General features: G+C 44.7%; 2 protein-coding genes across 2 annotated transcripts; one reads left to right on the top strand and one right to left on the bottom strand.

The window, feature by feature from the left end:
- Positions 1 to 5,044: 5,044 nt before the first annotated feature.
- ap5b1 (adaptor related protein complex 5 subunit beta 1) lies at positions 5,045 to 16,108 on the bottom strand (the record flags this gene model as incomplete). The annotated part of the gene is made up of 3 exons (XM_079241456.1): positions 15,854 to 16,108; positions 10,602 to 11,393; positions 5,045 to 6,946 (listed from the first exon to the last, which is right to left on the bottom strand). Exons 1-3 carry the CDS (start codon positions 15,989 to 15,991, stop codon positions 5,045 to 5,047), a joined length of 2,832 nt encoding a protein of 943 aa, XP_079097582.1. The 5' UTR covers positions 15,992 to 16,108.
- A 1,997-nt stretch (positions 16,109 to 18,105) lies between these two features.
- nuf2 (UF2 component of NDC80 kinetochore complex) lies at positions 18,106 to 26,866 on the top strand (the record flags this gene model as incomplete). Its single annotated transcript, XM_079242847.1, has 13 exons — positions 18,106 to 18,228; positions 19,842 to 19,916; positions 20,260 to 20,336; positions 20,427 to 20,488; positions 20,985 to 21,082; positions 21,907 to 21,980; positions 23,830 to 23,923; positions 24,011 to 24,073; positions 24,155 to 24,292; positions 24,368 to 24,508; positions 26,318 to 26,493; positions 26,560 to 26,695; positions 26,765 to 26,866. The coding sequence occupies 13 exons, from the start codon at positions 18,106 to 18,108 to the stop codon at positions 26,864 to 26,866; spliced, it is 1,359 nt and encodes a 452-aa protein (XP_079098973.1).
- Between the last annotated feature and the right edge of the window lie 256 nt (positions 26,867 to 27,122).

Raw genomic sequence — 27,122 nt, 5'->3', positions numbered from 1 at the left:
ACGATGGCAAAGAGCCATTTGATGAAGACTACACTTATTTTAAGTGAGAGAAAGAAACACAATAACTTTGTCACTAAAAACACACCAGTTATGATGCTTTTATGCACTTAGACAGCTATGCTTCACATTTTATTTGTGCATGCTTAACTTTTAGCAAGGTAAGAATTATCGTAACTTTAAACACAGCGCGGCCACGAGGCATGCAATGACAAGTCTGTAGAGAATGCAAGAGGGAAAACATAACTGTGTTTGTATATTTAACATTTCAACTTACCAGTGACAAAATATAAAATGCTCGTGAGCAGACTTCAATTTACTTGGCTCAGCTGCGATCTGTTTCACCGTCTGGTTTGCTCTGCCTTGGTTTCCAGGTAGGCAGCCATGAGCAAGGATGACCCCGCCCCCAGGGAACATGAAACAACAACACGGGCGCCATCTGCTGGATAAGTAGCCCAATTACATTTTTAACTGGGCAGTCTCATTAATGGAGATGCAGAAACAAATATATGAAAAAAATAAATCAATAAAAAATATCGGAAAAAAATCGGCAATTTTTTACCGATAGCCAATATCATCCTGGACCCCCATAGTGGCCGATAATATTGGCCGGCCGATATATTGGGCGGGCCCTAGTTCACAGTTTCAAACTAGGTGAACGTTTCTGGTTGAGTGTTGCAGAAGGTGCAGGTCAAATCAATGCCCTTTTTATATTTTATCAGAAATTATTTTACTGGGTAACAGCGATGAATGATTTTAAAGGAAACTTCTCTTACTTCATTAGTCCAGCTCACTCCTTTAACCAGCATGGACCAAGCTAAGATTACATATGGAACAGATATGCAGTTAGCTTGGAACAAGCTACAAATATGTTTATTATTTTTGGAAGAACCAGATTGAAAGCATGGTCTGCCTACAGGAGTGTCAGACGGATCACGTGGAGGTGATGGTGCCTCATTGGATAAAGAAGTCAAACCCTTATATAGCATAGTAACGCCTGCAGGAACAGCATCAAATGGCAAATTCTCTGGGACTCAGAGAGTCCCTAAAAAGGTTTCCTTTTGAACAAAAGAGTTGGCTTACTAACACAATATCATTTTTAAACCAGTTGTAAAAAAATAAAGATTTATTTTTAAAACAGATATCTTTGTTGTTCCAGATGAAGTACCTATTTGGAGAAAAATTGTGTTTAAAAATAAGGGACCAGGCCAGAAGGGCTTTTTTAGGGAAGCTACAGAGAGCTACAGCAATCCGGTCAGTATTGTAATTGCATAGTAAAATAAATTTGAGCCCACCTATCTTAGAAAATATGTAGTGAGGGATAAAATGCCAAACAGAGGTACGGGTTTGGAGGCATTTTTTTAATCCAGATGGTTTTAAAAATATTGTTAATTGTTGAAAAGTCAAGAAAATTAAGGCCCACTTTTTCATAACTGTCCATCAGCACAAACTTCCTGATGTAATGGGTTTTGTTTTTCCATGCAAAGTTACAGAGCATCTGATCAACAATTTTGCAGGTCCTCTGGTCGACATCAGTTGAGATGGCTCCATTGGTGAGTATAGATATTCCCTCTGCTTTAGAGAGTAACGTTCTACCACGAAGGGACAGGTCTCTTTGGAGCCACAAGTTAAGTTTCTTCTTTGTTCTGTCAAGAATCAGATTGAAATTTAGATTACATCTGATATTCAGATTTTTGGAGATTATGAGGTATGTGAGTGTCTTTTATTGGGATGTTGCAAATGGATGGCTGTGCACAATTCTTAATGGCCATTAGTTCACATTTAGCTACATTTAGATAAAGACCTGAAGCTTTAGAAAAGGTTTTAATAGTTTCAAGAGCCAAAGGAATTTGGGAGGAGTCCTTTTAAAAGATTGTTGTGTCATCAGCCAGTTGGCGGATGAGAATTTCCCTGCCCAGAATTGGTATTCCTTTCACCTCACTGTTTCTTAGGTGAGTAGCTAATAGCTGAGTAGAAAGTAAGAATAGTTATGGGAAATATGGCAACCTTGTCAAATTCCACAGTTTAGTTTAAATCTTGGGGAGGTTCTGTTTTTTAATTTAATTGCACTATTACCATTATTATATAAGTTTTTAATTGTTTCACAGAAGAAGTCATCGAAGCCAAAAGTGTTAAGTGTCTTAAAGATGAATTTGTGTTCAATCGAGTCAAAGGCTTTGTAAAAATCCAAAAAGACAATAAAGCTATCATTGTCAATCAATTCTGGGTAATCTAAGATATCGACCAAAAGCCTAATATTATTAGAGATATGTCTGTTTTTTAGAAACCCAGACTGTGTTTCACCAATAATATTATCTAAGACCAGTTTCGGACGTTTAGCAAAAATGGCCAGTATTTTGTAATCATTATTCAGTAGACTTGTTGGGTGCCAGTTGTCAATAAGTAACACGTCCTTCTGTGTTTTAGGGGTGAGTGTGATTATTCCCTGTGTTAAAGTGGGAGGGAGGGTACCTTTAACAATATTTTCATTTTATATCGCCAGTAAAAAGGGAGCAAGCTCCTTTAAGAACAGTTTGTAAAGTTCTGATAGTAGACCATCTGACCCAGGTGATTTATTGTTTTTTAGCTTTTCGATTTAATCTAACACCTCTTTTAACAGGATTGGGCTGTCACATACTTTCTGGTATTCAGTGTTGATTTGTTTCGTATCTTTCAAAGAATTTAGAAATGTGGTCGCACTATTTTCACAATAATTGGAGCAGTATAGATTTTGATAGAACTTGGCTATAGGCTGCATCATTACTTACTACATTGTCTATCTTGAGTTTGTGGATTGTGTTGCTAGTGGATTGAGATTTTTCCAGCCTGAAGAAATATGCAGTGTTTTGCTCACCTTCTTCTATCCATTGCCTTCTGGATCTGACATAAGCGCCTTCAGCTTTAAGTCGATATAATTTATCTAATTTGGCCTGGTACTATAAATAAATGTTCCTTCTCTTTGTGGGACATCGCACAAGGAGAAATAGAAGACGATGCAGAGATCATAAAAATCACATTTTCTTCCTCCACTCGTTTTTACTTGGCCAGATGGCTGCAATATTTTCTCAGAAATTTGACTAATTCAAATTTAAAGAGTTCCCAATTTTTGTTGTATTCTTCATTAATTTTAGCCTCACTCCAATAGAATTGCAACAACTCTGTGGTCTTAGATCCGACTGCATCATGACATAAAATAGAGCCATTGAATTTCTAGTAAGAGGTATGCAGGCCTTTGGAGGTTGGGATCAAGGATATTCATTCATTATCCTAACCGCTTCATCCAATTCAGGGTAGCGGGAAGCTGGAGCCTATCCCAGCAGTCTTTGGGTAAAAGGCAGGGTACATCCTGGACACCTAGGGGCAATTTTAGAGTGACCAATTAACCTAACATACATGTCTTTGGACTGTGGGAGGAAGCCGGAGTACCCGGAGAGAACCCACGCATACACGTGGGGAACATGCAAACTCCACACAGACTAAAGCTTAGCCCAGCCAAGGATTGAACCAGTGACCTTCTTGCTGTGAGGCCACAGTGCTAACCACCATGTCACCATGCAGCGGATCAAGGATATATTAAGTTTAATTGCTTTGTGGTCAGTCAGAGGGGAGAAATAATTTCAGCATTTGAGTTTTCTTTAAGATTAATTGATATAAGCCAAAGTCTAACCAAGATTGTCTAGAGCTTGATTTGTTGCTCCAAGTGAAGGTAGAAGGGTATTTCTCTCTCCAGATGTCTACAAGGTCAAATTTCTGTATGAATTTTTAACTTTTCATTGGTATTATTTTGCATAGCTGCAGGCAATCTATCAATCGTGTTGTCCAAAGTGACGTTAAAATCGCCACCAGTGACCAAGTAAGCATGAGGAAACCTGGATAAACAGTAAAGAATGTTTTTTTCAACCTCATTCAGCAGATTATTATAATCTTGTATTGAGTTGTGAAGCGAAGATGGTTGAAGGAACAAGGAATTCTTGGTTGCGGCCCACACTGCTGCTCTGAGTGTGCGGGAGGAAAACTGCACAATGATGCTTCTGGTGCCGCTGGGTCTTTTTGCACCGATGCAATGCACAATGTCAATAAGATCTAAAAGTTTACCGGTTTCCGTGGGTAGTAGCTTCTGGCAGATTCGGATCACCTCTTTGCATAAATCTTTTTTGCGTACATCTAACCCTTTTTCTACACTTTCTGACACGCCATGTAGCTTCAGGTTCCATTGTCGAGAGTACCTCTCCATGTCAGTGATGTGTGACTCCAACGTATTGTTTTCCCCATCTAGGGTGAGTTCAAGATGAGAGACCTTCCCTTCCAGCTCTTTTAACCGACTTTCCACGTTCTTTCAAACTCGTTATTTGGACCGTGTTATCCTGGACCAGGGATTTGAACACGTCCGATCTGCTATTGAGTAGCTTCAACAAAGTAGCAACAATGTCGGTGCTAGCGGCGTTGCTTTTACCTTTTTTAGAGGGAGGTTTTTCTGGAGTAACGGGCAGGGTGGGGAAATCTTCGTCCATCAAGGAGAGATTTGGTGTGCCTATACCAGTTACACAGTTATGGCAGATGTCCATAAGAGCATTTGAAGCATCGACGTTTGCTCCCGCTTCTGCAGATTTTCCGGAGTTTTTCCTCTTTGTGCTAGAACTCGACATGTCCCTCAAAAGCTGTTTTTTGAGTCACTGCAGATGGGGAAGGAGTACCAGCGTGCTTGAATAAGCATTAACAGTGCCAATTAGAAGCTACCTGTAAGTATAACTGATATATTTGAAAGCTGCTCTCAGAATCGTGGCCGTTCACACGTCTGTTTCCCACCGAGCTTCAATTCAGCTCCTCAGAAACCTACAGGTGACGTCGCGGAGGCTCCATCCATCTTTTTACATACAGTATATGGTTCCAGTTTCGGCGTGCTGAGCTGCCGACAGGATTTATCCTACTTAAGGACGACAACGTCTTTCATTTCACACGATTTTTAATTTCAAATCAACATGATTAAAATGCAAAGTTCATTTGAAATCAAACATTGAGTTAAAAACTAGTAGAAGCCGCGATGCGGTCAGCTGACGGCGGCTTCCTGCGGCGACGTGATGGTCAGCAGGTAGGAGTTTATGCGAGGCAGGAGCTGCCAGTTGTCGGTGGCGATGTGAAAATGCACGGCGTCGTCTTCTGGCCGGATCTTCAGCAGGACGTGAGACTGCGGCGGCAGGAAGACGGCAATGCTGAACTCGTCTTTACGAGACGCATCCGACACCAGGAAAGGGAGGAAGTGTTTGGTCACCAGGGCGACCAGATCCGACTCCTGCAGCCGGCAGCAGAAGAGGCTGACGGCGGCGTCCGAATCCTCGGAGCATATTTCCTCCCATAACCCTCGGAACACCTTCAGCCTGCTGGCTGGAGTCCAGGTGCGCGGTGCGGGCAGTGGCTGGAAGAGCTGTGGGAATGCCACCTGGATGTCCGGCAGGGCAGCGTGCCAGCAGAGTCCGTCCGCGGCGGTGAAGATGGCGGTGACGTGGAGGGTTGTGGGGTAGGGGTGTCTGGGCTTCAGTCTCAGCGTCACTGCCGGTGACGGCCGGTCTCTGAAGACACAAGGGACGCTGATGTCCTGCAGGTCGTCGTAGGAACCGTCCGTGAGCTGGAAGTGGAGGCGGACGCTGAAGACGTGATCAAAACGCGGGTCGCGCTCCTCGCTGTGGGTCAGCCGGTACGTCAGGGTTATTTCTGAGGCGAAGTCGGGGTCGGCGAGCTGCTCTCTGTAGGTCTGTAGCGCCACTTCGTCCTGGACGTCCTCGTCCTCACTCGGGTTCTGGTCACCAGCGTCTGCGGCGGGCTCAGACGAAGCCGCCACCAGCCGCAGTACGGGTTTGTCGGCCTGGTGGACCGCCAGGACCCCCGTCGGCCCCTCGCTCTCAGACATGATGCACGACAGCGTTCGCTTCTTGACCTGGCACCCACCTTCGCCCTTGCCGGGCGTTAGCACCGCCGCCAGCTTCTCCCGGGACAGCGTGGTGATCAGGGCGTAGTAGAGGCGGGCGTGGTCCTGGATGTCCGTGTCGCCATAGCGGCAGGCGAGATGCAGCAGGACGTCGGCCAGCGGGACGAGCAGTGAGTCCAGACTCGGGTGGACGAGCAGGCGGCGGCAGACAGCCAGCACGCCGTTTCCACGATGCCAGTCACCACCTAAACGCGGCGAGGAAGAAGACGGCGTGAGGATGGCGGACAGGAAGCTGAGCGTGGCATGCTGGGAGATCTGGCTTTCCTCCGCCACCCGGGCCAGCACCTTCAGGTGCCAGCCAAGGTCTGGCAGGGTCAGCCGGGCCGGCGGGACCTCGCTGATCCCCTTCTGGAGGATCTTCAAGAAGTCCAGAGTCCAGGCGGGGTCGGCGAGTCTGTCCTGGGTCTGGTCCGCCATGTTGATGAGGTGTGGCGCCAGGTGGGCGTGGCGCAGGTAAAGCTGGCACAGCTGATGGCTTAGGCTGGTGGTGTAACGCTCCACATGGCAGAAACGCAGGAGGAAGAGGAAGGCAGCTCTGAAGAAGGTCACGACGAACTCTCTGCCGCCGCCATTGTCCACGATGTGCAGCAGGGACGCCACGTGTTCGGAGAGGAAGGCCAGCCCCCCGCCCTCCTCTTCCTCCTCCTCCTCCAGGTAAACCAGAGACAGCAGGTTGAGTCGCGCCAGCAGCGTGGCGCTGTCGTTGAACACGGTGGGCAGCAGGACCGCGGCGAGCCGTGGCGTCAGCAGCACGGGCAGCGCCTCGTCACTGTCCCCGCAGCTGATTGGACAGTTCTCTGGGAAGTGCAGGAGGCAGTCCATGAAGAAGAGCTTCTCAGGCGTGGCGAGGAGCGGATGCTGGGAGAGCATGAGCAGACGCTTCAGGATGAAGGCCTCGTCCTCGGAGCTGAACAGGCTGTCGGTGAAGGCGCACTTCATCAGCAGGGTGACGTGGAACAGGCAAACCTGATGGGAGGAAGCAGATTCACACCAGTTTGATCTGGTTTCACACCAGTTTGATCTAGTTTCACACCAGTTTGATCTGATTTCACACCAGTTTGATCTGATTTCACACCAGTTTCATCAACTTGCTGTCTTCTACAGTTTCATACAGTTTGACTCATGAAGAGGAAATGATAACCAGGATCAGAAAAGGACATCAGGAGAAAGGAGCGTCTAGATGGACGTAGCGTTTAGCAGATGGAGACGGGTCATGATAGATGTCAGAACTAAGCTTAAAGTAGAAGTTCTCTGCTGGACATTAAGTTCATTCAGTCTAACAGTGAAGTTTATTTATGTTAGAAACAGGGCAGGTAGTCCAGCAGCTACTTTATCCTCTCGTTTGAGTCGCATCATTTATTGTTACTGCTGTATAAAACAGCAGACATGCTAATCTGTTAGTTAGCCTAGCACTACTCGATTATGACAAAAATTATAATCACGATTATTTTGACTGAAATTGAGATCTCGATTATTTAACACAATTATCCAGAAATTTTTAACAACACTGAGCATCGTGGTGTTCTAGACTCCGTGTTGTGCATTATAACCGTCTAATGCACGGTTCCAAGTTGTTTAATCCGCTTTTACCGCTTATATAGGAACTATTTTATATTGGGCTGGATGTACGTTTTATGCCAAACAACCGCTGTCAGGCTGCAGCGCGTTTCTCTGATTCACCTGTTAAAAGACGGCTGATCTGAACCAGCTGAGTAACGCGTTGCTATGGTAACGCCTCTTAATGGAGGGATATTACAGTTACTTAACTTGCCGAAATATGTATACAAAAATAATGCAGCCAGATGTCACTGACAATGGTATAAACTATGTTTAGGTGAACTTCCACAACTTACTGCAGTTATTCTACATTGATCTGCAGCTGGAGCCGACTGAGACTGGCCGCCTGGGAGTGCTTTAGGACGGGAGAGGCTTCCTACTCGGCACTTGAATATCATGCAATAAAGGTTTCAGCACCTACTGATACATACATTCTGGTCATTTATCGCCCTCCAGGAGGCAATATGAATGACTTCATCTCTGAGATGGACATGTTACTCTCTGACAAACCTGATGATGGCACACTGCTAATTGTCATGGGAGACTTAAATATTCATACTGGCAAAACTCAGGCCAATGACTTTATGAATCTCATCAACTCCTTCAATCTCAGGCTTGTCCAGACTCCTCCAACACACAAAGCTGGCAATGCTCTTGACTTGGTTCTGACCAGAAACTGCTCTACAGTTGATCTGTCAGTCACTCCGCTCCACCTTTCAGACACTTCCTGGTCAAATTCTCAGCCCTTCTCTCTCATGGCGCTCAAGAGGCTCTGAGGATGGTTTCCTACCGCAGAAACCTGAGATCTCTAAGTTCCGCACAACTGTCTGAGGTTAACTCTACCCTCCCCTCTGAGTCAGACTTCTCCTTACTGTCTGTTAATGAGGCTACAGAAACACTCAGCGCCTCTCTGGCCTCCTCTCTCGACAAACTCCTCTGCTGTCTAAACCAGCCAGACAGAACCCACCCTGTCCATGGCTCACTGAGGTTCTAAGACGTCACAGAGCAGGTCTCAGGGCAGCAGAAAGAAAGTGGCGCAGAAAGTACAAAGAAAGTATCGACTCCAGCTCTCACTCTTCACATCCAGCCTAAAGGCTGCCAAGATAGACTTCTATCAGAACAAGATCTGCAATGCTCCTAACGCACGACAGCTATTCATGGCATTTAACTCTCTTCTCTCTCCACCTCCTGCTCAGCCACCAGCCATGCTGACCGCAGAAATGTTTGTGTCCTTTTTTACCGAAAAGGTTGCTACCATCAGTAATCAGTTCTCTGAGCCTGACCAGCTCAGTCCACCACATCCAGCTAGTGGTGCTTCACTTTGCTCCTTCTGTCCTCTGAATGAGAATGAAGTCCTAAAGCTTCTACAAAGCTCTAAACCCACTACCTGTTCACTTGATCCGGTCCCTACCGATATCCTGCAGGGCATTTCTCCTACAATCAAAGCTGCAGTGATCCATATTATCAACCCATATCATCCCCCCGCTCCTGAAGAAACCCACACTCGACCCAGTCCAGGTTGAAAACTACCGGCCGGTCTCACTGGTGCCTTCCTTATCTAAACTACTAGAGCGTGCCGTCTTCAGCCAAATCTCGCAGTTCCTCCATGATGAAAACCTTTTTGATCCATATCAGTCTGGCTTTAGACAAGGCCACTCCACTGATTCCACTGAAACTGCTTTCCTGTCTGGTGCCAATTCCCTCCGGCTTGCCAGATCTACTGGTCAATCCTCAGTCCTGATACTTCTGGACCTGTCTGCTGCTTTTGACACAGTGAACCATCAGATTCTCCTCTCCACACTCTCTGAGCTCGGCATCTCTGGATCTGTCCTCTCCTGGTTCTCGTCGTACCTCTCAGGAAGATCCTTCAGAGTATCCTGGCGAGGAGAAGTGTCCAGCTCACATGAGTTGAAAAAAGGGGTGCCTCAAGGGTCGGTGCTCGGACCTCTTCTCTTCTCACTATACACATCCTCACTTGTTGCAGTCATAAACTCTCACAGCTTCTCCTATCACCGTTATGCTGATGACACTCAACTATTCCTCTCCTTTCCTCCGGATGACACAACCGTCTCGATGAGAATATCAGCTTGCCTTGCTGATATCTCGGCATGGATGAAGGATCGCCACCTTCAGCTCAATCTGTCCAAGACAGAGCTCATTGTCTGCCCAGCCAATCCTTCTTTACATCTGCAATCAAGTGTGAAACTTGACTCTGTCACACTTTTTCCTACGCCTGCTGCCCGGAATCATGGGGTCATGGTGGATGACCAGCTGACCTTTAAGGTCCACGTTGCCTCGGTTGCCCGTACCTGTCGATATGCTCTCTACAACATCAAGAGAATCAGACTGTACCTGACAGAACACACAACTCAGCTTTTGGGTCAGGCTCTGGTCATCTCACGCATCAATTACTGCAATTCCCTTCTGGCAGGTCTGCCTTCGTGCTCTATTAAACCTCTGCAGATGATCCAGAATACCACAGAATACCGTCTGGTCTTCAACCAACCCAAACGAGCTCATGTCACTCCGCTGCTAATCGCTCTTTACTGGCTCCCGGTTGCAGCACGCATCAAATGTAAAACTTTGCTTCTGGCTTACAAAACAATAACTCAAACGGCTCCCGTCTACCTTCACTCCCTAATCCAGACCTACAGTCCTCTCGACAGCTACGTTCCACCAGTGAAAGACGCCTCGTGTTACCGCCAATATGTCGGACTAAATCACCAGCCAGACTCTTCTCCTCTGTTGTGCCACCATGGTTTATTGATGATTCTTTAAGTTTCCTGAGGTGGTTTTGTTGGATGACGTGTTCATGAAATCTGAGTTTCATCGGAACCGAGCGACAGGAAACTGTTTCTCACGTCGCCACTCTGACTTCGCTGCTTTCTACTCTTTTGTTTTTTCTGCTTCCAATAAAGTTTTTCAAAACAAATACTAAACTATATTAAAATATATAAATAAAAATCGTGTAATTTTCTGCTTTTTCTGCGTTATAATGGAGATAAATATCAGTTTTCTGGACACATGCAGGATGTAACTCCTGTCGCTCCACTTGGACACAAACCTCGCTGGTTCCCAGCAGTCGCAGCAGCTGAGCTCGGAATATGGCTGGAGGGATTCCGGGCACCATGGCAACCACCTCCATCAGTCTGAACAGCATGCCGGCCTGACACAGAGGCGTGAGGAGGTAGGACTCCTCCAGCAGGGAGGAGAGGACCGATCGCAGCTCCTTACAGTCGGGCCCGGTGTGGAGGGTCGGCACCGAGCCCATCGGAGCCGTAATGAGCGACGCCAGCGGGGCCGGGTCCTCGCTCGGCGGACCAGAGTCCTGATCTGCTTCCCATGCAAGCGAAGAGTTTCCTTCCAGCAGAGCTTTCAGGTTCTTGGCAGCCGCTCCTGTTTGCCGGCTCAGCTGATAAACGGCGTTCCTCAACACCAGAGTCTGAAGTCCTGCGAAGGCCTGGTGGAGCCGGCAGGTTTCCCGCTGACGGAGCCCGCCCACCAGCTCCAGGTGCTGCGACAGGAGGCCGGGGCAGCACGCCTCCATCTCCCACAGGCACTCGCAAGCTGTGGCGCGGAGAAAACGCTGCGAGCCGTCCCCGTGGATGTCACTGCTGTCCTGGGACACCTGAAGAAGCAGTTCCAGGAAGTCCTGGGACGCAGCGGAGCGGCTGCTCGCACAGGACGAGCACTGCAGGACGCAAGTTAGGGCCACCAGGAGCTGGCAGCGCAACTGGAGAGACCAGGGAGGACACTGGGCGAAGACCGACATGAGCTCCAGGGCCGTTTCCTCGCCCACAACGTCCGAGGGACACAGCAGGGACGGATACTCGCAGAGCGGAGACAGCAGGACGAGCTGGAGGGGGACAGAAAAGACAAACAAGTCAGCGAGATGGAAAATATAAACATCTCGACTTTGTTCCTAAAGACCTTTAACACAACGGTGACAAAGGGCTGAAGGAAGAAGTGAACATTAAAAACGTGCAGACGGACATCTGGATGATGGAAGTTAAAGGAAGAAAAGATAAAACAACCAAAAGTAAAGAAATAAAAACAGTTGACTGGAGAAAATAAGTCTGGAGGAACTGTCAGGTCATAAAACGGGTTTTATAAATCATCAGCGATTCTCAGGATTCTCTGACCTGCAAACAGCTCCACAGTTCTGGAGCAGCGAACACAAATGTTCTGTCCCCTCTGAGACCTCGCTACCGCCACAACAGGGTTTTTTAACCTTTTTTGAGCCAAGACACACTTTTTTTCTCTGAAAAATCACAACGCACACCACAAACCAAAATGGGTTGTTTTTTTTTTTTAAAAGAAAAAGTCCATAATATTAATATAAAGTCCATCAGGTCAAAGCCTCCTGAAAAGAAATCAGATGAACACAAGAAGAAGGGATTTTATAATCTTTCACTGGGGCCTGTTTGGATGAACACAGAGCTGCTTTTTAGACCAATCAGGTGAAATTGAGTCATTTCTCAAGACACACCTGATGATCTCTCACGGCACACTAGTGTACCACGGCACAGTGGTGGAAAAACACTGCTCCAGAAGGAGCTGATCTGAGGCGCCGAGCTGGCGAGGATGGGGTAGGGGTTAGAGAGAGAGCCCAGACCATATAGGGACTTAATTAAAATGAACTCTAAAAGTTACGGGAAGCCAGTGAAGCGATGCTGAAATAGGCGTCACGTGTTCTGTGACGTTCTCCAACATGAAGACGAGCAGCGGAGACGTGAGAGAGACGCCTGGCTGGTCCTGAGGTAAAGGAGGCGATGACGGCAGAGATTACTGTCTCACAGCGGAGAGGGTTAGAAATTATTTCATCTTTACGAGTTGACGTTTAATTTGCACGTCCAGTTTAAAATCACCGTAAAACCAGAGACAGACCACAGCAAATACTTTCTATTATAACTCCAGACTGGGAACCGGCTCACCAGTTCTACTTCCTGTTAACACACATTCAGTTGTGCTCAATATTTATTCATTAAAGAAGGAAAATAAACAGCTGCCTGTAAAATAAGCTGAAATTGACTAAAGTAATAATAAATAAACATTTTATGAAAATCATTACATTATTTTCTAATTCTGGTTCAATAGAAATATTTTTTTTAAAAAGCAAACAAATAAGATAATTTATTACATATTCCATCAGTCATAAAGTAATATTTAGTAGAACAATCCTTTAATGTTTCTGCTCCAGTCAGGTGTTTTCTGTTCCTCTCAGTCAGACTTCTGCACCTGTTGACAGGTATTTTGTCCCACTGTTCAACAGAAAAGTTTCTAATTTGTCCAGGACACATTTGTTTTTCTTTCTTCAACTCAATTAAATGAAAAAACAGTGTCTTATATTACTAAATTATATTTTTGCAAAATTTTAGTTATTGTTCCTTTTTTAAGTCTCCAGTTATCTGAGTGATTGTTGTAAATTCAGCCTTTTCTTTAATGAAAGGGGATGAAGACATATGAGCACAGCTGTATCTACCCAACCAATCAGATGCTAGCTTCCCCTTCAGGCTGGGTCCTGCTGCTGACCATGTCCATCCCTTTCTGAGCACAGTGGAGCATCTTCTGATGGAAACTTCCAGCAGGATGATGCACCATGTCACAAAGCTCACATCATCTCCACCATGACGATGAGTTCACTGTCCTGCAACGGCTCCACAGTCTCCAGATCTACATCCAGCAGAGCAGCTTCTCTCAGTCCTGCTCCTCCTCGTCTGCTGGCCCGGTTTCTACATTCCACATCTGGTGTGGCCAAATCTGGTCCTGCAGATTTACCATCCTGCAACGTTTAGATGCATTTCTTCTCCAACACGCCTCAAACAAACAAATGGCTCATTATCAGGCAGCTGCAGACCTGAATGGCGTGCAGATGAGGGAATTCAGGTGTGCTGGAGAAGGGATGGGGTAAACCTCCTGGACTGGACTGGACTGGACAGTTTTGCATGCTTCCATACTTTAACTAACCTGACTGAAACCAGTAACAGTGTTGCAAAGAAGTCGAGGTTAAGTTTTGAATCAGGTGAAGGAAGGAAGCATTTAAAACATTGATTGGGACCTTAGGGATAAGGTGAAGCCCACTAATCTTCAGATGTGATGCTTCATGTCAACATGGAGCAAATTCTCAGAGGAATGTTCCCACTTTGTTCCACATATCATTGCAGGGAATTAAAAAAAAAAAAAAAAAGGAGCAAATCCTGATGAAGAACATGATAAGGGTGTTTTTTAATACACTTTTCTACTTGTAGTTAGTAAACATCTGTTGAATCTAGAATAGAATTTAAAATCCTTCTCCTTACATATAAAGCCCTCCACAACCAGGCACCACTATATATTAAAGACCTCATAGTTCCTTATATACCAAGCAGAGTACTTCGTTCACAGACTGCAGGCTTACTTGTGGTTCCTAGAGTCTCAAAGAGCCGAGCAGGAGGCAGAGCCTTTGGTTATCAGGCCCCTCTCTTATGGAATAAGCTCCCAGTTAGTGTTAGGGAAGCAGACACCCTCCCCACCTTTAAGACTAGGCTGAAGACTTATCTTTTTGATAAGTCCTATAGCTAGGGATGGTTAGCATCCCTTAGTTATGCTGCTATAGGTTTAGACTGCTGAGGGACATTTCCTAATACACTGGCTACGGTTACATGATGTTTTTTTAATTCGGAATTAATGTATTATCCTACAAGTTTACATGAAAATAATAATTATGAATGAAGGTTTACATGAAACACGTCCTCACTTAATTCCTCTTTAGAGCGGCGGGTTGGGAAGGGTTGTGATTGGACAGAGGGTGCACGTGACGTATGACGTATACCGGAAAAAAAACAAAGTTGGCTCCCTGCTTCTCGTCTTTTCAGTCGTAACTTGTAAAAACTACATGATAAGTACCAGTTTCACAGCAATTTTATTATAAATGTGAAGCCATTTAATTTACCGTCACAGCGGTGTGAAGCTTGTGTGTGTGGGATGTAAAATGCCTTCAGAAAGTCTGTGTGTAAACATTTGCGACAACGTGCGTACTTGTGTGCGTCCGTGCGCAAAGGCAGAGGAAGCCTTTTTCTCTGTATGAACAATTACAAAACACGCCAAAAAGCGGAAATACACTTGCAAGGAGGAGGGGGAGTCGTTTACGCGGAGGGACGGTGATTTTTTACAGAGGAAGACGTCTAATTTAATTTGGGTATGTCTTTTTCAGGCATATTTGGCATTTTGGGGGTTGACTGTTAAGAGGTTAACTTTTATTCAGAAATAAACAGGAATTAAAACTCCCATGTAACTCCCATGTAAACGTACATAGGAAGAAGGAGCTGAGCCAGAAGGCGAAGCTCTCCATTTACCAGTCGATCTACATTCCTACCCTCACCTATGGTCATGAGCTGTGGGTCGTGACCGAAAGAAGGAGATCTTGTATACAGGCGGCTGAAATGAGTTTCCTCCGCAGGGTGGCCGGGCTCTCCCTTAGAGATAGGGTGAGGAGCTCGATCATCCGGGAGGAGATCAGAGTAGAGCCGCTGCTCCTCTGCATCGAGAGGAACCAGTTGAGGTGGCTCGGGCATCTGGTCAGGATGCCTCCTGGACCTCCCTGGTGAGGTGTTCCAGGCACGTCCCTCTGGGAGGAGACCCCGGGGAAGACCCAGGACACGCTGGAGGGATTATATCTCTCGGCTGGCCTGGGAACGCCTCGGGATCCCCCCCGCAGAGTTGGCAAATGTGGCTGGGGAGAGGAAAGTCTGGGCTTCCCTGCTTAGGCTGCTGCTTAGGCTGCTGCCCCCGCGACCCAAGCGGCAGAAGATGATGATGATGATGTAGTAAACGTATGGACTGAGCTTCTTTCTCTCTTATCCCCCCAATAACAGTGTTGCATCATTAACATGTCTCCCGTCTCAGCAGGTCTCCCTGGCCGGGAGTAGCAGTTCCTGTTGTCTGTTGTCTTTCTGTCCTCTTCCCCCCACACAGCAGAGGCAGATGGCTGCCTGTCCTGAGCCGGGTTCTGCCGGAGGTTTCCTTCCTGTTAAAAGGGAGTTTTTTCCTTCCCACTGTCGCCGTGTGCTTGCTCAGGGTGGGGGATTGAGTTGGAGCTTCCAACTCATTCTGTTTTTTTCCTTATATAGGCTGTTATGAATTGGCTTTCAATATGTTTTTTTTTTCTGTCTGTAAAGCTTCTTGAGATGGCATTGCCGTGATTTGACGCGATATAAATAAAGTTTAATTTAATGTTGTGGACGTGCTGAGGGTCGCGAGACATCAGACACCTGCAAGCTCTTCACATGTGTGCAAATAGTTAAATATTTCCTATATTTCCAGATGTGTGGTTCTTACCTTGACACCGCAGCTGGCTCTGTCATCCCGGAGCTCCCGGAGCAGCTCAGCCAGGAACGTGTCCGCGGTTGTGTCGGAGAGGAAGCGAGACGGTCGGAGGCAGAAAGCAGAAACCCTCTCCGTCCAGTTTGACCCCATGTTGGCTCAAATACCAAACTATACCAGTCGTAAAGTCATATTATCTACTCCTAAAGTCATCAAATGTAGTATTTTCTGGCTTTTTAAAGAAGGTTTTACATGCAACATCTGATCCGACACATGATTCCGGTTTGTGTCACGTGAATGTTGTGACCGCCTGCTGGTCGGAGGAGGAACTGCAGCCCAACAATGCTAAATATTCCTTTTAGCTCGAAAAACCTGTTTCCCAACCTATTAGATAGAAAATGGGATGATAAATTGATTAGTGCTCTTTAAACAGAAGCTTTTTGGAGACCTAAACTTTTGCTCCACGAAAGATAACATTGAACGCTCTTTAAGGAAAAAGGCATTTTCAGTCTATATATTATATCTAAACCCACCCAAAATCAAAGAAATTCATTTTAAAATAATATCAGCTATATTCCTTGTTAATCATTTCCTGTTTGAAAGATTTCAATTTGAAGTAGATGCCTGTAACTTTTGTTTTTCCAAGGCTGAAACCATTCACCACCTTTTTAATGAAAGTGCTGTTGTGAACTTGTTCTGGTCAGACATCCACAGCTGGATTTCTTTAAAATGAACAACATCCCTTTGTTTACCCATAAGGATATAATTTATTTTATGGACAACCTGGACACAAGCATCTCAGATGTTGTTAATCTCATAATCATGCTGGGTAAATATCACATTCATCCCTGTAAATGGAAAAAAAAATGCATTCCATCATTCACTGGGTTAATGAACGGCTTCACCTGTTACTTTATATATCACTTCAATGTCTGGTCCACAAGAACCTAAAAGCTAAAAAAAAAAAAAAAAAAAAAAAGTATAGTTGTATTGGTATGTCCTTGCTGTTTTAATATGCCTTGTAAGTTGTGCTATCCTGTTTTTCATAACTTTTGTTTTTTTGGCTCTTGTTTTTGTCCTTTGTTTTTGTTTTTTTTCCCCCTTTTTTTTATGAGAAATGTCCTGTTTCACACAGCTCTCTACCACTAATAGTGTCACTTTGTTTATTGTTGTCTGCTTGTACCCTGACTTGTTGTACAATCTTTAATAGTTAAATAAATCATAAAAAGAAAAAGAAAACTATGTTTCTTATGCATTTTAAATAATTTTTCTCAGTAAAAAGACACGAAATTACAGACAAAAACAACAACTTGACGCCAATCTATGAACTAAATATTCTGAATTAAAAACTTGCTTGTCTATATTTTCTTTCTACCATATATTACATGATACTGCATATATCTCTCTATCAGTTTTCTGCTTTGCATATAAAATTAATTCTGACTATCATTCTACTTTGATTTTACTTTGCTTTACTTTTAATGCTGCTGTGTGGAGAACTTAATCAGAAATGTGCTTTATATATGTGACGTGTCTAACCAGCTAATATTTGTTGCTAAACATTTTTTTGTTGTTGTTTTGTTTCTCTTTTTTTTATCTGGAAGAGCACATGGATGTTGTTGGAGGCTATATGTATGAACGTAAGCAAGCACATATATAAAGGTATATGTAGGTATTTGTATATATGTGGGCGCATGTAGAATATAAATAACGTTGACCTGTCTGAAATAAATAAACAAAATAAATAAATATAAAAGGCAACTACGGAGTGGATTCCTCAAAAAATGTAAATCCGACTATTTTCCGCTGGATGGCGAAAAGTGATGCAGTTCCTAATTTACCTCGTAATTTTGAAGGAAGACGAAGAAGAAAATCGACCAATCCGAAGCGTTGTTTGGGAATCGAGAAGTGTTGCCAGGTCCGCTTATTGTAAGCGACTTTGGGCTTGTTTTTTTTGTAAAGTCATCAGTCGCGGGTTGCGGATTTTTGGGCTTGTTTTCAAAACACTGGTTGCTTATTTTGGGCGTAATTTATTCCCCTCCTCACATCTTTCTCACTTATTCACATTTATGTTTCTCTGAGGGGCCAGGTCGCTTCTTTTGGACTTCTTTTTATCCAGCTGGTTGCTTGTTTTCCTCACACGATTTGGCAACCCTGTATTGGCGGAAGGTCCATAAAGGCGCCAGATTTGTACCGTATATTCTGTTTTCCTTCGCTTCGCTTGAAGTTTAATTTTTGTTTCTTTTAGCGGTGAATAAACATCTACGATGGCGGAAAACACTTTCCCCGTCTACAGCGTGGATGCCATCGTGAACTTTTATCGAAATGAAGTTTTAATCGGCCAGGAATCGAAACATTTGACCAAAAGCGACCTGGCTCCGGTTCCGAAGGTAAAAACATCCAGAAGGTCTGGAGACGGAAAAAAAGTCGTTTTCTTTATTAGTTTGTCCCTTTTAAACGGGTTGTATGGGAAAAAACACCGAGCAGATATGTAGACTGGGATGAGTTATTTACAGTTTAATAAATAAAATGATCTAAATGTCTAAAATGTTTGCAGGAGGGCGTCACTGCAACCATCAGTCTGTTTAAAATAGGATATTTTATCATCTGCTGACTTTAGAGAGGAATAAAATGTCCCAGTTATGCAAAAATCTGACCTGAAATGTATTTTATGTCAGTATAATGTTGTTATAAATGCAGAAAATCAGTCCTACCGTCCAGGTTTAAACTAAAAGGAAACAAAATCCTATGAAAACAGTTTATTTTATGTGAATCTGATGTGAAAAACGATCAAATAATGAACAGAGGGGGAAATTAAAACCCCCAAAGCTTTACCATCAGAAACTTCACATGTTTATTTTACTGAAATGATAATACTGATCTGTAAATAAATACCAGATCAACCCTGCTTGATGTGTTGCATCTGTTTATGCTCAGGATGATCTTCATGCTGTTTGTTGTCCTGAAAAAAAAATGCATTTAGAATAAATTCACATCAGCCAAGATAAATGTATTTATACATTTTATTCACAAAGTTAAAGCAGCAGATCTGCAGAAGATGTCAATAAAATGCCTCAGAAATGAGAAAAATGTACCGATTAAAAAAAATAAATAAATAAATAAAAAAATGAAGTTACATAAACAAAACAATCAAACCATCCATACTTTAGTCTGTTGTTTAGTAGCCGGTATGGGACACAGTTTGGACATCAGTTTATGCAATATGTTGCTTTATTTGTTCATTCCTAGCAGGAACAAACCGTTGTAATGGTATACTGGGACATGGTTTAAACTATGGGTGGGAGAATCAACTCGAAAAATAAAAAAATCTGGATTTTTTTTTTGCTTCACAATTTTAAAATAAATTTTTTGTTGAAAAAACATAGATTTTTTTTTTCAAATAAATTAAAATGATCAATTATCAATTTTTTGTTATTTTTATTGTTTTTATTGATGTTTTAACTTGTCTTCTCGGGCGTTATAACAGCAGAATGATGGTCTGGCTACTGGGTTGTTTTCTCCTAATTAAAATCAAGAAAAATGACGAGCAAAGGAAAAAAAGTTTTTCACATTTATTTTGACTTTAACCCACAAAAACCAGCAATACCAAAGAAATTGCAATTTTAATCGAATCGGCACCCAAAAAATCAAATCGAATCGGGACAAAAGCATATCGCCACAGCCCTAGTTTAAATCATCATCGTCACATTTAAAGCATTGGCCTGGAATGGTTTTAGATTATTTTTCTTGCAGAAATGAGTCGTATCGGTGAGTGAAGCTGAAATGAAAACAACCTAATCACCTGTAATTTTCTCTTTTTTCCCATAATTCTAATTTTATCATTAAAAGTTGTGAAAAAAAAAGAAAAGTCTGTATGAAATAGTTGTAAATGGCGGAAACTCTCGGAGTGGTCTCTTTCCTCGGTTGGAGACGCGGTTTGGGTCTCAGCTGCTCCGCAGTCAGATGGAAAACAGACCACTAACGTATTTATTCTCTCTTACAGCCAGAAACCGTGCAGATTCTGTACATGAGAGTTCTGCATCTCCTGTACCGTTTCAGGCCTGAGTGTCACGCCCTGGTGAGTTCTGACTTCTCCACTGTTTAACCTCCTCTTAACCAAGTCGCACCAGCACGAGATCCAGAAGAAGTTTGCAGACAGCATCAATGTTAACACATAGCAGAGCGGCCTGACTGAGAGAAACTCCACCAGCATCCAAACGGCTCAAACATGAAAACATCGTCGTTCTCTTCAGAGCTTCAGATCATTTCTCAACACAAACACATGAAAGCAGAGACTCTGCTGCTTACAGACATGTCTGTCTCATCGCTGTGGGACAGAAACAGATCAGGTTCTGCAGGAAGTCTGACGTGTTTCAGCCTCCTGCTGCTGCTTGACGCTGACGCCTCTTTGTTTAAAACAGGTCCCACTTCAGGAGAATATCCAGTATCCCACCTATCATGAGGGCGCCACCGCTATCATGAGTGTCTACACGCGCATGTGAGTGTCAACAAGTCATGAGGGGTGACGGTAGACGAGCTGACAGTATCTGCTCATTTTACAAGCTCTGTGTGTGATCTCTGCTTCCAGGCGCCAGTTCCTGCCCATGTGTTTGGTTTATGATTTTTCCCTCAACGACCTGCTTGCTCCAAGTAAGTTTAGCTTTTACAGCTGCAGCAACACGCTCTGTTGAACCGGTGATGAGTGTTTGGTGTCTGGCACATTGCTTCTGCATCGTCAGAGGACTTTGGGAGTTTAAACCAGTGTTTTTCCACCACTGTGCCGTGAGAGATCATCAGGTGTGGCCTGAGAATTTCCCAGTTTCATCTGATTGGTCTAAAAAGCAGCTCTGCGTTCATCCGAACAGGCCACAGTAAAAGATAATAAAATTCCTTCTTCTTGTGTTTATCTGATTTCTTTTAAAGAGGCTTTGACAAGATGGACTTTATATTAATTATATGGAATTTAAAATAATAAAAAAAAAAAAAACATTTTGGTTTGTGGTTTGCCTTGTGATTTTTCAGTAAAGAAAGGTTGGAAAAACACACAGTTTTAAACATGACGCAGAGCGTTACTTTGCTGCAGGATTTACTGTTTAACACTCATCAGCTGAGCTGTTCAGACGAAAACTTTTCCTTTTTCCAACAGAGAAGCAGAAGACTCTGACTATCCTCAGCGCCATCATGAACTTTCTGCACTTCAGGAAGGAAAGGATGGAGCTGATGCTGGAGAAACAGGCCAGATTTGTAGGATACGTTCATCCACATGGAAATTCTTTACACTCAGCCGCTTTATAAGACTTTAAGTGTTGAGAATCCACCTGAGGAGGTGACGCTCTGCAGGGGGTTCAAAAACCACGGAAGTTTATTTGAAAGTTTAGGACTGGAAGATAATTTGATAAAATATTGATTATTAGACGTTTGGTGCGATAGGAGGGAAAGAAGTTGATAAAAAGTTGAATAGAAAAACAGTTTCCCTTCCTTTGTCATCCTAGCCAGTCATGTAGCTTAATATATGTCGTTACTTCTCCCAACCAATCATAAACAGACGCAGGCACGCTCTGTCAGCAAGCCCCGCCCCCTCAGAACGCAACACTGTCTGATGCAAAACATCCGGGTTTTGTATTTAACGTGATTTAACAAGGATTTTTCTCATTCATCATCCAAAGTGTTGATCTGAGTTTAAAACTGGAATTTGCTCGAAGTTGGAGCAGATTTTCAGACCAGTAGAAAACGTATCAGAGCGTTAAAAAGCAGCAAAATCCAGAGATCTGAGCGGGTCGATTCCCCCTGAGGAGCTGCGAGGGGACCAGTCGTTCTAAGTTGTTTGGTTCAGGCAGGATGTTTACATCTAACTCAACTCTTTTCCCTCAAATCACCTCCATACGTTTAAATCAGACGTTTTTACATGTTCTAGTGAGACAAAATATTCAGTTTCATGTGTTAGGATGACAGAAGGCGCTCCGTGCACGTTCTAATATTACAAATGTAGTTTATGGACGTATAACATGGTTGTTGGAAGTTGTAATAAAGTGTGATATTTGTGTGTGTGTGTGTGTGTGTGAGACCAGAGGGCGAACATGGACAGACTGCAGGCTTACAACAAAGGCGTTTTAGAGGCAGAGAAGAAGATTGAAATGCTGACGTAAGTTGTTTGTTCCTGTTTTTGTTTTTGTGTTCGAGTCATTGGGTTTGTTTTTTTTTGTTTGTTTGTTTGTTTTTTGTGTTTTTTTTGTGGGGCGGCTTGTTTTTGAATGTAGAAATGAATTAAAACTTGTTTTTTATAAGCTAGACACATTTTGGTTCGACTGCATAATATTACATGAAATATACACCGACCGTCCTCCTCATCAGGACCACCTCCTGGTTCAGGTCGGACCTCCTTTTTAATTCCTGCTGTGACAGACTTCACGAGGTGTTGGAAACATTCCTCAGAGATACTGAGCGTTGACATGAAGCGTCACACAGTTGCTGCACATCACGATGAGAATCTCCCGTTCCACCTCATCACCATGAGACTCTCCCGTCACACCTCATCACCATGAGACTCTCCCGTTCCACCTCATCACCATGAGAATTTCCCGTTCCACCTCATCACCATGAGAATCTCCCGTTCCACCTCATCACCATGAGAATTTCCCGTTCCACCTCATCACCATGAGAATTTCCCGTTCCACCTCATCACCATGAGAATCTCCCGTTCCACCTCATCACCATGAGAATCTCCCGTTCCACCTCATCACCATGAGAATCTCCCGTTCCACCTCATCACCATGAGAATCTCCCGTTCCACCTCATCACCATGAGAATTTCCCGTTCCACCTCATCACCATGAGAATCTCCCGTTCCACCTCATCACCATGAGAATCTCCCGTTCCACCTCATCACCATGAGAATCTCCCGTTCCACCTCATCACCATGAGAATCTCCCGTTCCACCTCATCACCATGAGAATCTCCCGTTCCACCTCATCACCATGAGAATCTCCCGTTCCACCTCATCACCATGAGAATCTCCCGTTCCATCTCATCACGATGAGAATCTCCCGTTCCACCTCATCACCATGAGAATCTCCCGTTCCACCTCATCATGATGAGAATCTCCCGTTCCACCTCATCATGATGAGAATCTCCCGTTCCACCTCATCACCATGAGAATCTCCCGTTCCACCTCATCACCATGAGAATCTCCCGTTCCACCTCATCACGATGAGAATCTCCCGTTCCACCTCATCACCATGAGAATCTCCCGTTCCACCTCATCACCATGAGAATCTCCCGTTCCACCTCATCACCATGAGAATCTCCCGTTCCACCTCATCACCATGAGAATCTCCCGTTCCACCTCATCACCATGAGAATCTCCCGTTCCACCTCATCACCATGAGAATCTCCCGTTCCACCTCATCACCATGAGAATCTCCCGTTCCACCTCATCACCATGAGAATCTCCCGTTCCACCTCATCACCATGAGAATCTCCCGTGACTGTGGAGCCGTTGGAGGACAGTGAACTCATCGTCATGGTGGAGATGATGTGAGCTTTGTGACATGGTGCATCATCCTGCTGGAAGTTTCCATCAGACGATGCTGGTTAAACCATGTCATACTGGTACTAAGGGGACCAAACTGGGACCAGAAAACCTCCCCCCACCATTCCACCAGCAGCAGCCTGTTGATCCTGACAGCAGAATGGATCCATGTTGTCATGATGTTTCCAGCAGATTCTGATCCTACCATGTGAATGTGGAGCTGAACTGGAGACTCATCAGACCATAAAACCTTAAATCTCCTTTTTATCATCGCTCTGATGCTCAGTTTGAATAATAATAATAAATACCACAGTACATGTGGCTGATTTCAGGAGTGTTAATAAGAGCCGCATCTCCATTTTGACACGTCTTATTTCACGTCTACATGTTGAATATCTGTGTAAACGATGGTTTATTGTGGAGCTGATTCACACCTTCGACTGACCTGTTGTTTCCTTATTTAGAGTCATCCCTCCAGAGCAGCAGGCTGAAGCAGACGAGCTGGCCGCCGCTCTGTCCGAGCTGCAGGCCACCACCATGCAGGAATACCAGGAAATGGTAGGTGGTGATGAAACACTGCCGGCGTTGGATAAAACTTGTGCAGCGTTCTTGCAGTTCAAGTAAAATCTTCTGGTTTCCTTTTAGAACGCGAAAAACGACAGCATCGCCGAGTGGAAAGCCAAGATCGCAGAGAAAACACAGAAACTGGTGCCTGACGCACAGAGACTTCTCCTTTTCCGTGTCTGAGCTTCCACGGCGTTAAACTGAAAACGCACGTTTGTGTTTCAGGCTCAGATCAAAGTGGACGTCAGCAACCTGAAAGAGGTCATCGGCAAACTTAAGTCTCAGATCGTGGAGTCTCCAGAAGAGCTGAAGGGCCAGATGGAGAAGATGAGGGAGAACGTCAAGAACATCAAGACCTCCATAGTGAGCCTGAAAGCAACACAGAGATGGTCACTCTGAGGCTGACGGAGCGGAAAGTCACCGTGTGTTTTCTTTCAGGAAGAGACGGATGAGCGCGTGGTGGAGCTGCAGAACATGGTGCAAGATCAAAGCCAGATAGAGGCCGAGATCCAGCATATGTACAGCCTCCTGCAGGACCTGGAGAGCAGCATGAACAGCACCAAGCAGCGACAGGAGGAGGTAGCATATGTTTATCAGCCATGGAGCTATAATCTGGATCTCCTCCCAGTAATGATGTTTGGTCTGAAACATCCTGCGACTGGCAGATATTTGGAAACTTATCGTATTAGATCATTTACAAAACAGCTCTGCAGTGAGATTATTTCTGGTCTGATTGGAGGGATCACACGGTGACACTCCTCCTGTTAGATCTCAGGTCCTGCAATGATCAACCCTTCATACAAACTGTCCTAAACTCCATCTTATGAATGAAATCATGTCTGTAAGTCTGTATTTAGCAACCATGCGGAGTTCAGATGTCGCAGGTAAGTCGGTAATAGGCTCATATATCCCCCATGTTCTCCATCACCTGCTCGCTCCGTTCGTGATCATCTCCATCCAGTAATCTGATATGGAGAAGCTGGTTGCGTCAGATGGTCTGGAGAGGTGAAGGAGACTTGATGTTTTCCGTATCTCTGTCTGTCTGGGAATGGTACAGAGTACCTGCAGATCCTAACAAGGTTTTAAGTTTGATTTAGCAAAATGAAGGGCTGAATCTTTTGGGAAAATTAAAAAACAATTCAAAATTATTAAAATACCACGGATCCAGTGCTGAAGAACGTTTTAAAGTTGGTAAATGTTCCCCAAATGTGGGATTAACAGCAGTTCCAGAGAAAAGCTGTGAGTCCTACTGTACGCGGTGCAATAAGCGTCTCAAACTACGTCCAGATTAAAGCTGCAGTCACACATTTACAGCAAGAAACACAAAGCTGCTGACAAACCCTGCAAACACACACCTGCAGTTTCTCTGCTCCCTTTCACAGATCCACACACTCCGTCTCTGATCCAGCAGCGTTACCGTAACACACTCCATCTCTGATCCAGCAGCATTACCGTAACACACTCCGTCTCTGATCCAGCAGCGTTACCGTAACACACTCCGTCTCTGATCCAGCAGCGTTACCGTAACACACTCCGTCTCTGATCCAGCAGCGTTACCGTAACACACTCCGTCTCTGATCCAGCAGCGTTACCGTAACACACTCCGTCTCTGATCCAGCAGCGTTACCGTAACACACTCCGTCTCTGATCCAGCAGCGTCGTTACCGTAACACACTCCGTCTCTGATCCAGCAGCGTCGTTACCGTAACACACTCCGTCTCTGATCCAGCAGCGTTACCGTAACACACTCCGTCTCTGATCCAGCAGCGTCGTTACCGTAACACACTCCGTCTCTGATCCAGCAGCGTTACCGTAACACACTCCGTCTCTGATCCAGCAGCGTTACCGTAACACACTCCGTCTCTGATCCAGCAGTCGTTACCGTAACACACTCCGTCTCTGATCCAGCAGCGTTACCGTAACACACTCCGTCTCTGATCCAGCAGTCGTTACCGTAACACACTCCGTCTCTGATCCAGCAGTCGTTACCGTAACACACTCCATCTCTGATCCAGCAGCGTTACCGTAACACACTCCGTCTCTGATCCAGCAGTCGTTACCGTAACACACTCCGTCTCTGATCCAGCAGTCGTTACCGTAACACACTCCGTCTCTGATCCAGCAGAGTCTTTACCATAACGACTCTCATCCAGCGGTTTTAAATCACCATTTAAAACTCAATCTTGTTACGTTTCTCTAACAAAATGTGTGTAAAGTTATGAAACACTTCAGTGACAAACTTGTGGAAAATCAGGAAGGAAGGAAATATTTTTTCAGCATTCTGTAGAGATGAGATGAGCTTCAGAAGATTTTCCTACAAACAGCAGATGAATGAAGCTGTGTTGAACCTGAGGAGCAGCACTTTGTTCTCTGTGCTGTTAAACCCAGAACCAGGAGCTGATGGCTCTGTACGAGAAGAAGCAGAAGGAGCTGAAGAGCCTGTGCATTGAGGAGGGCCAGCTGAAGCGTGCTCTGGGCATGAAGCTGGATAAGCAGTGCAAGCAGAACATCCGCAGGCAGAAGAAGAGAGAGATGAAGGAGCAGCACATCCAGGAAGTCATGGGGTACGGATCACGGAACCAGTTCTCGTAGTTTAGAGCAAGAAAAACCAAACTGCATCTGTTCTCCAGGCAGTGTAACCAAATCCACCAGAAGCGCGAGGAGATGGCCGACAAGATTCAGGAGATTTCCAGCGAGACGCAGCAGCTGAAGGCTAAGACCAAGAGCCTGAGAGACGTCTGCAGCAAAGAGACGGAGAAAGCTCAGGTACGACCTCCAGAAGCGGATTCCAGCGAGTCCGACTCGTGTCTGGCTCTAATGTCCTCCTGTCTGCAGGCGCTGTACGACACGCTGTCCACCTCCATGGACGAGCTGCACCGGAGGATTGAGATGCACACCGCAGACCTGAACTTCTCCAAGTTGTCCACTAACTTTTAAGCTCTTTGTAAAAACCTTTTTTTTTTTTTTTTAATCTTTTCTGTCTTGTACAATGACTAAATAAAATGTTTGTAACTCGTAGAGAAACTCTGGGATCAACACACACACATTCACACCCGTGTCCTCAGATTGTCCTCCTCCTGGGGACCTAGCAACGTCCACACAGAGACGCTGGTCATAAAATCATCAATCATCTTTCCAGCTTTAAGTCACTCAAACAACTTCAGGCCTGCTGATAATTCCCAAACATTCCCTC

This window comes from Telmatherina bonti (genome assembly GCF_933228915.1).
Source record: "Telmatherina bonti genome assembly, chromosome: 6".
Taxonomy (NCBI): domain Eukaryota; kingdom Metazoa; phylum Chordata; class Actinopteri; order Atheriniformes; family Telmatherinidae; genus Telmatherina; species Telmatherina bonti.
Note: the sequence above shows the minus strand (reverse complement) of the source record. Positions and strands in the feature narration are given on the sequence as shown.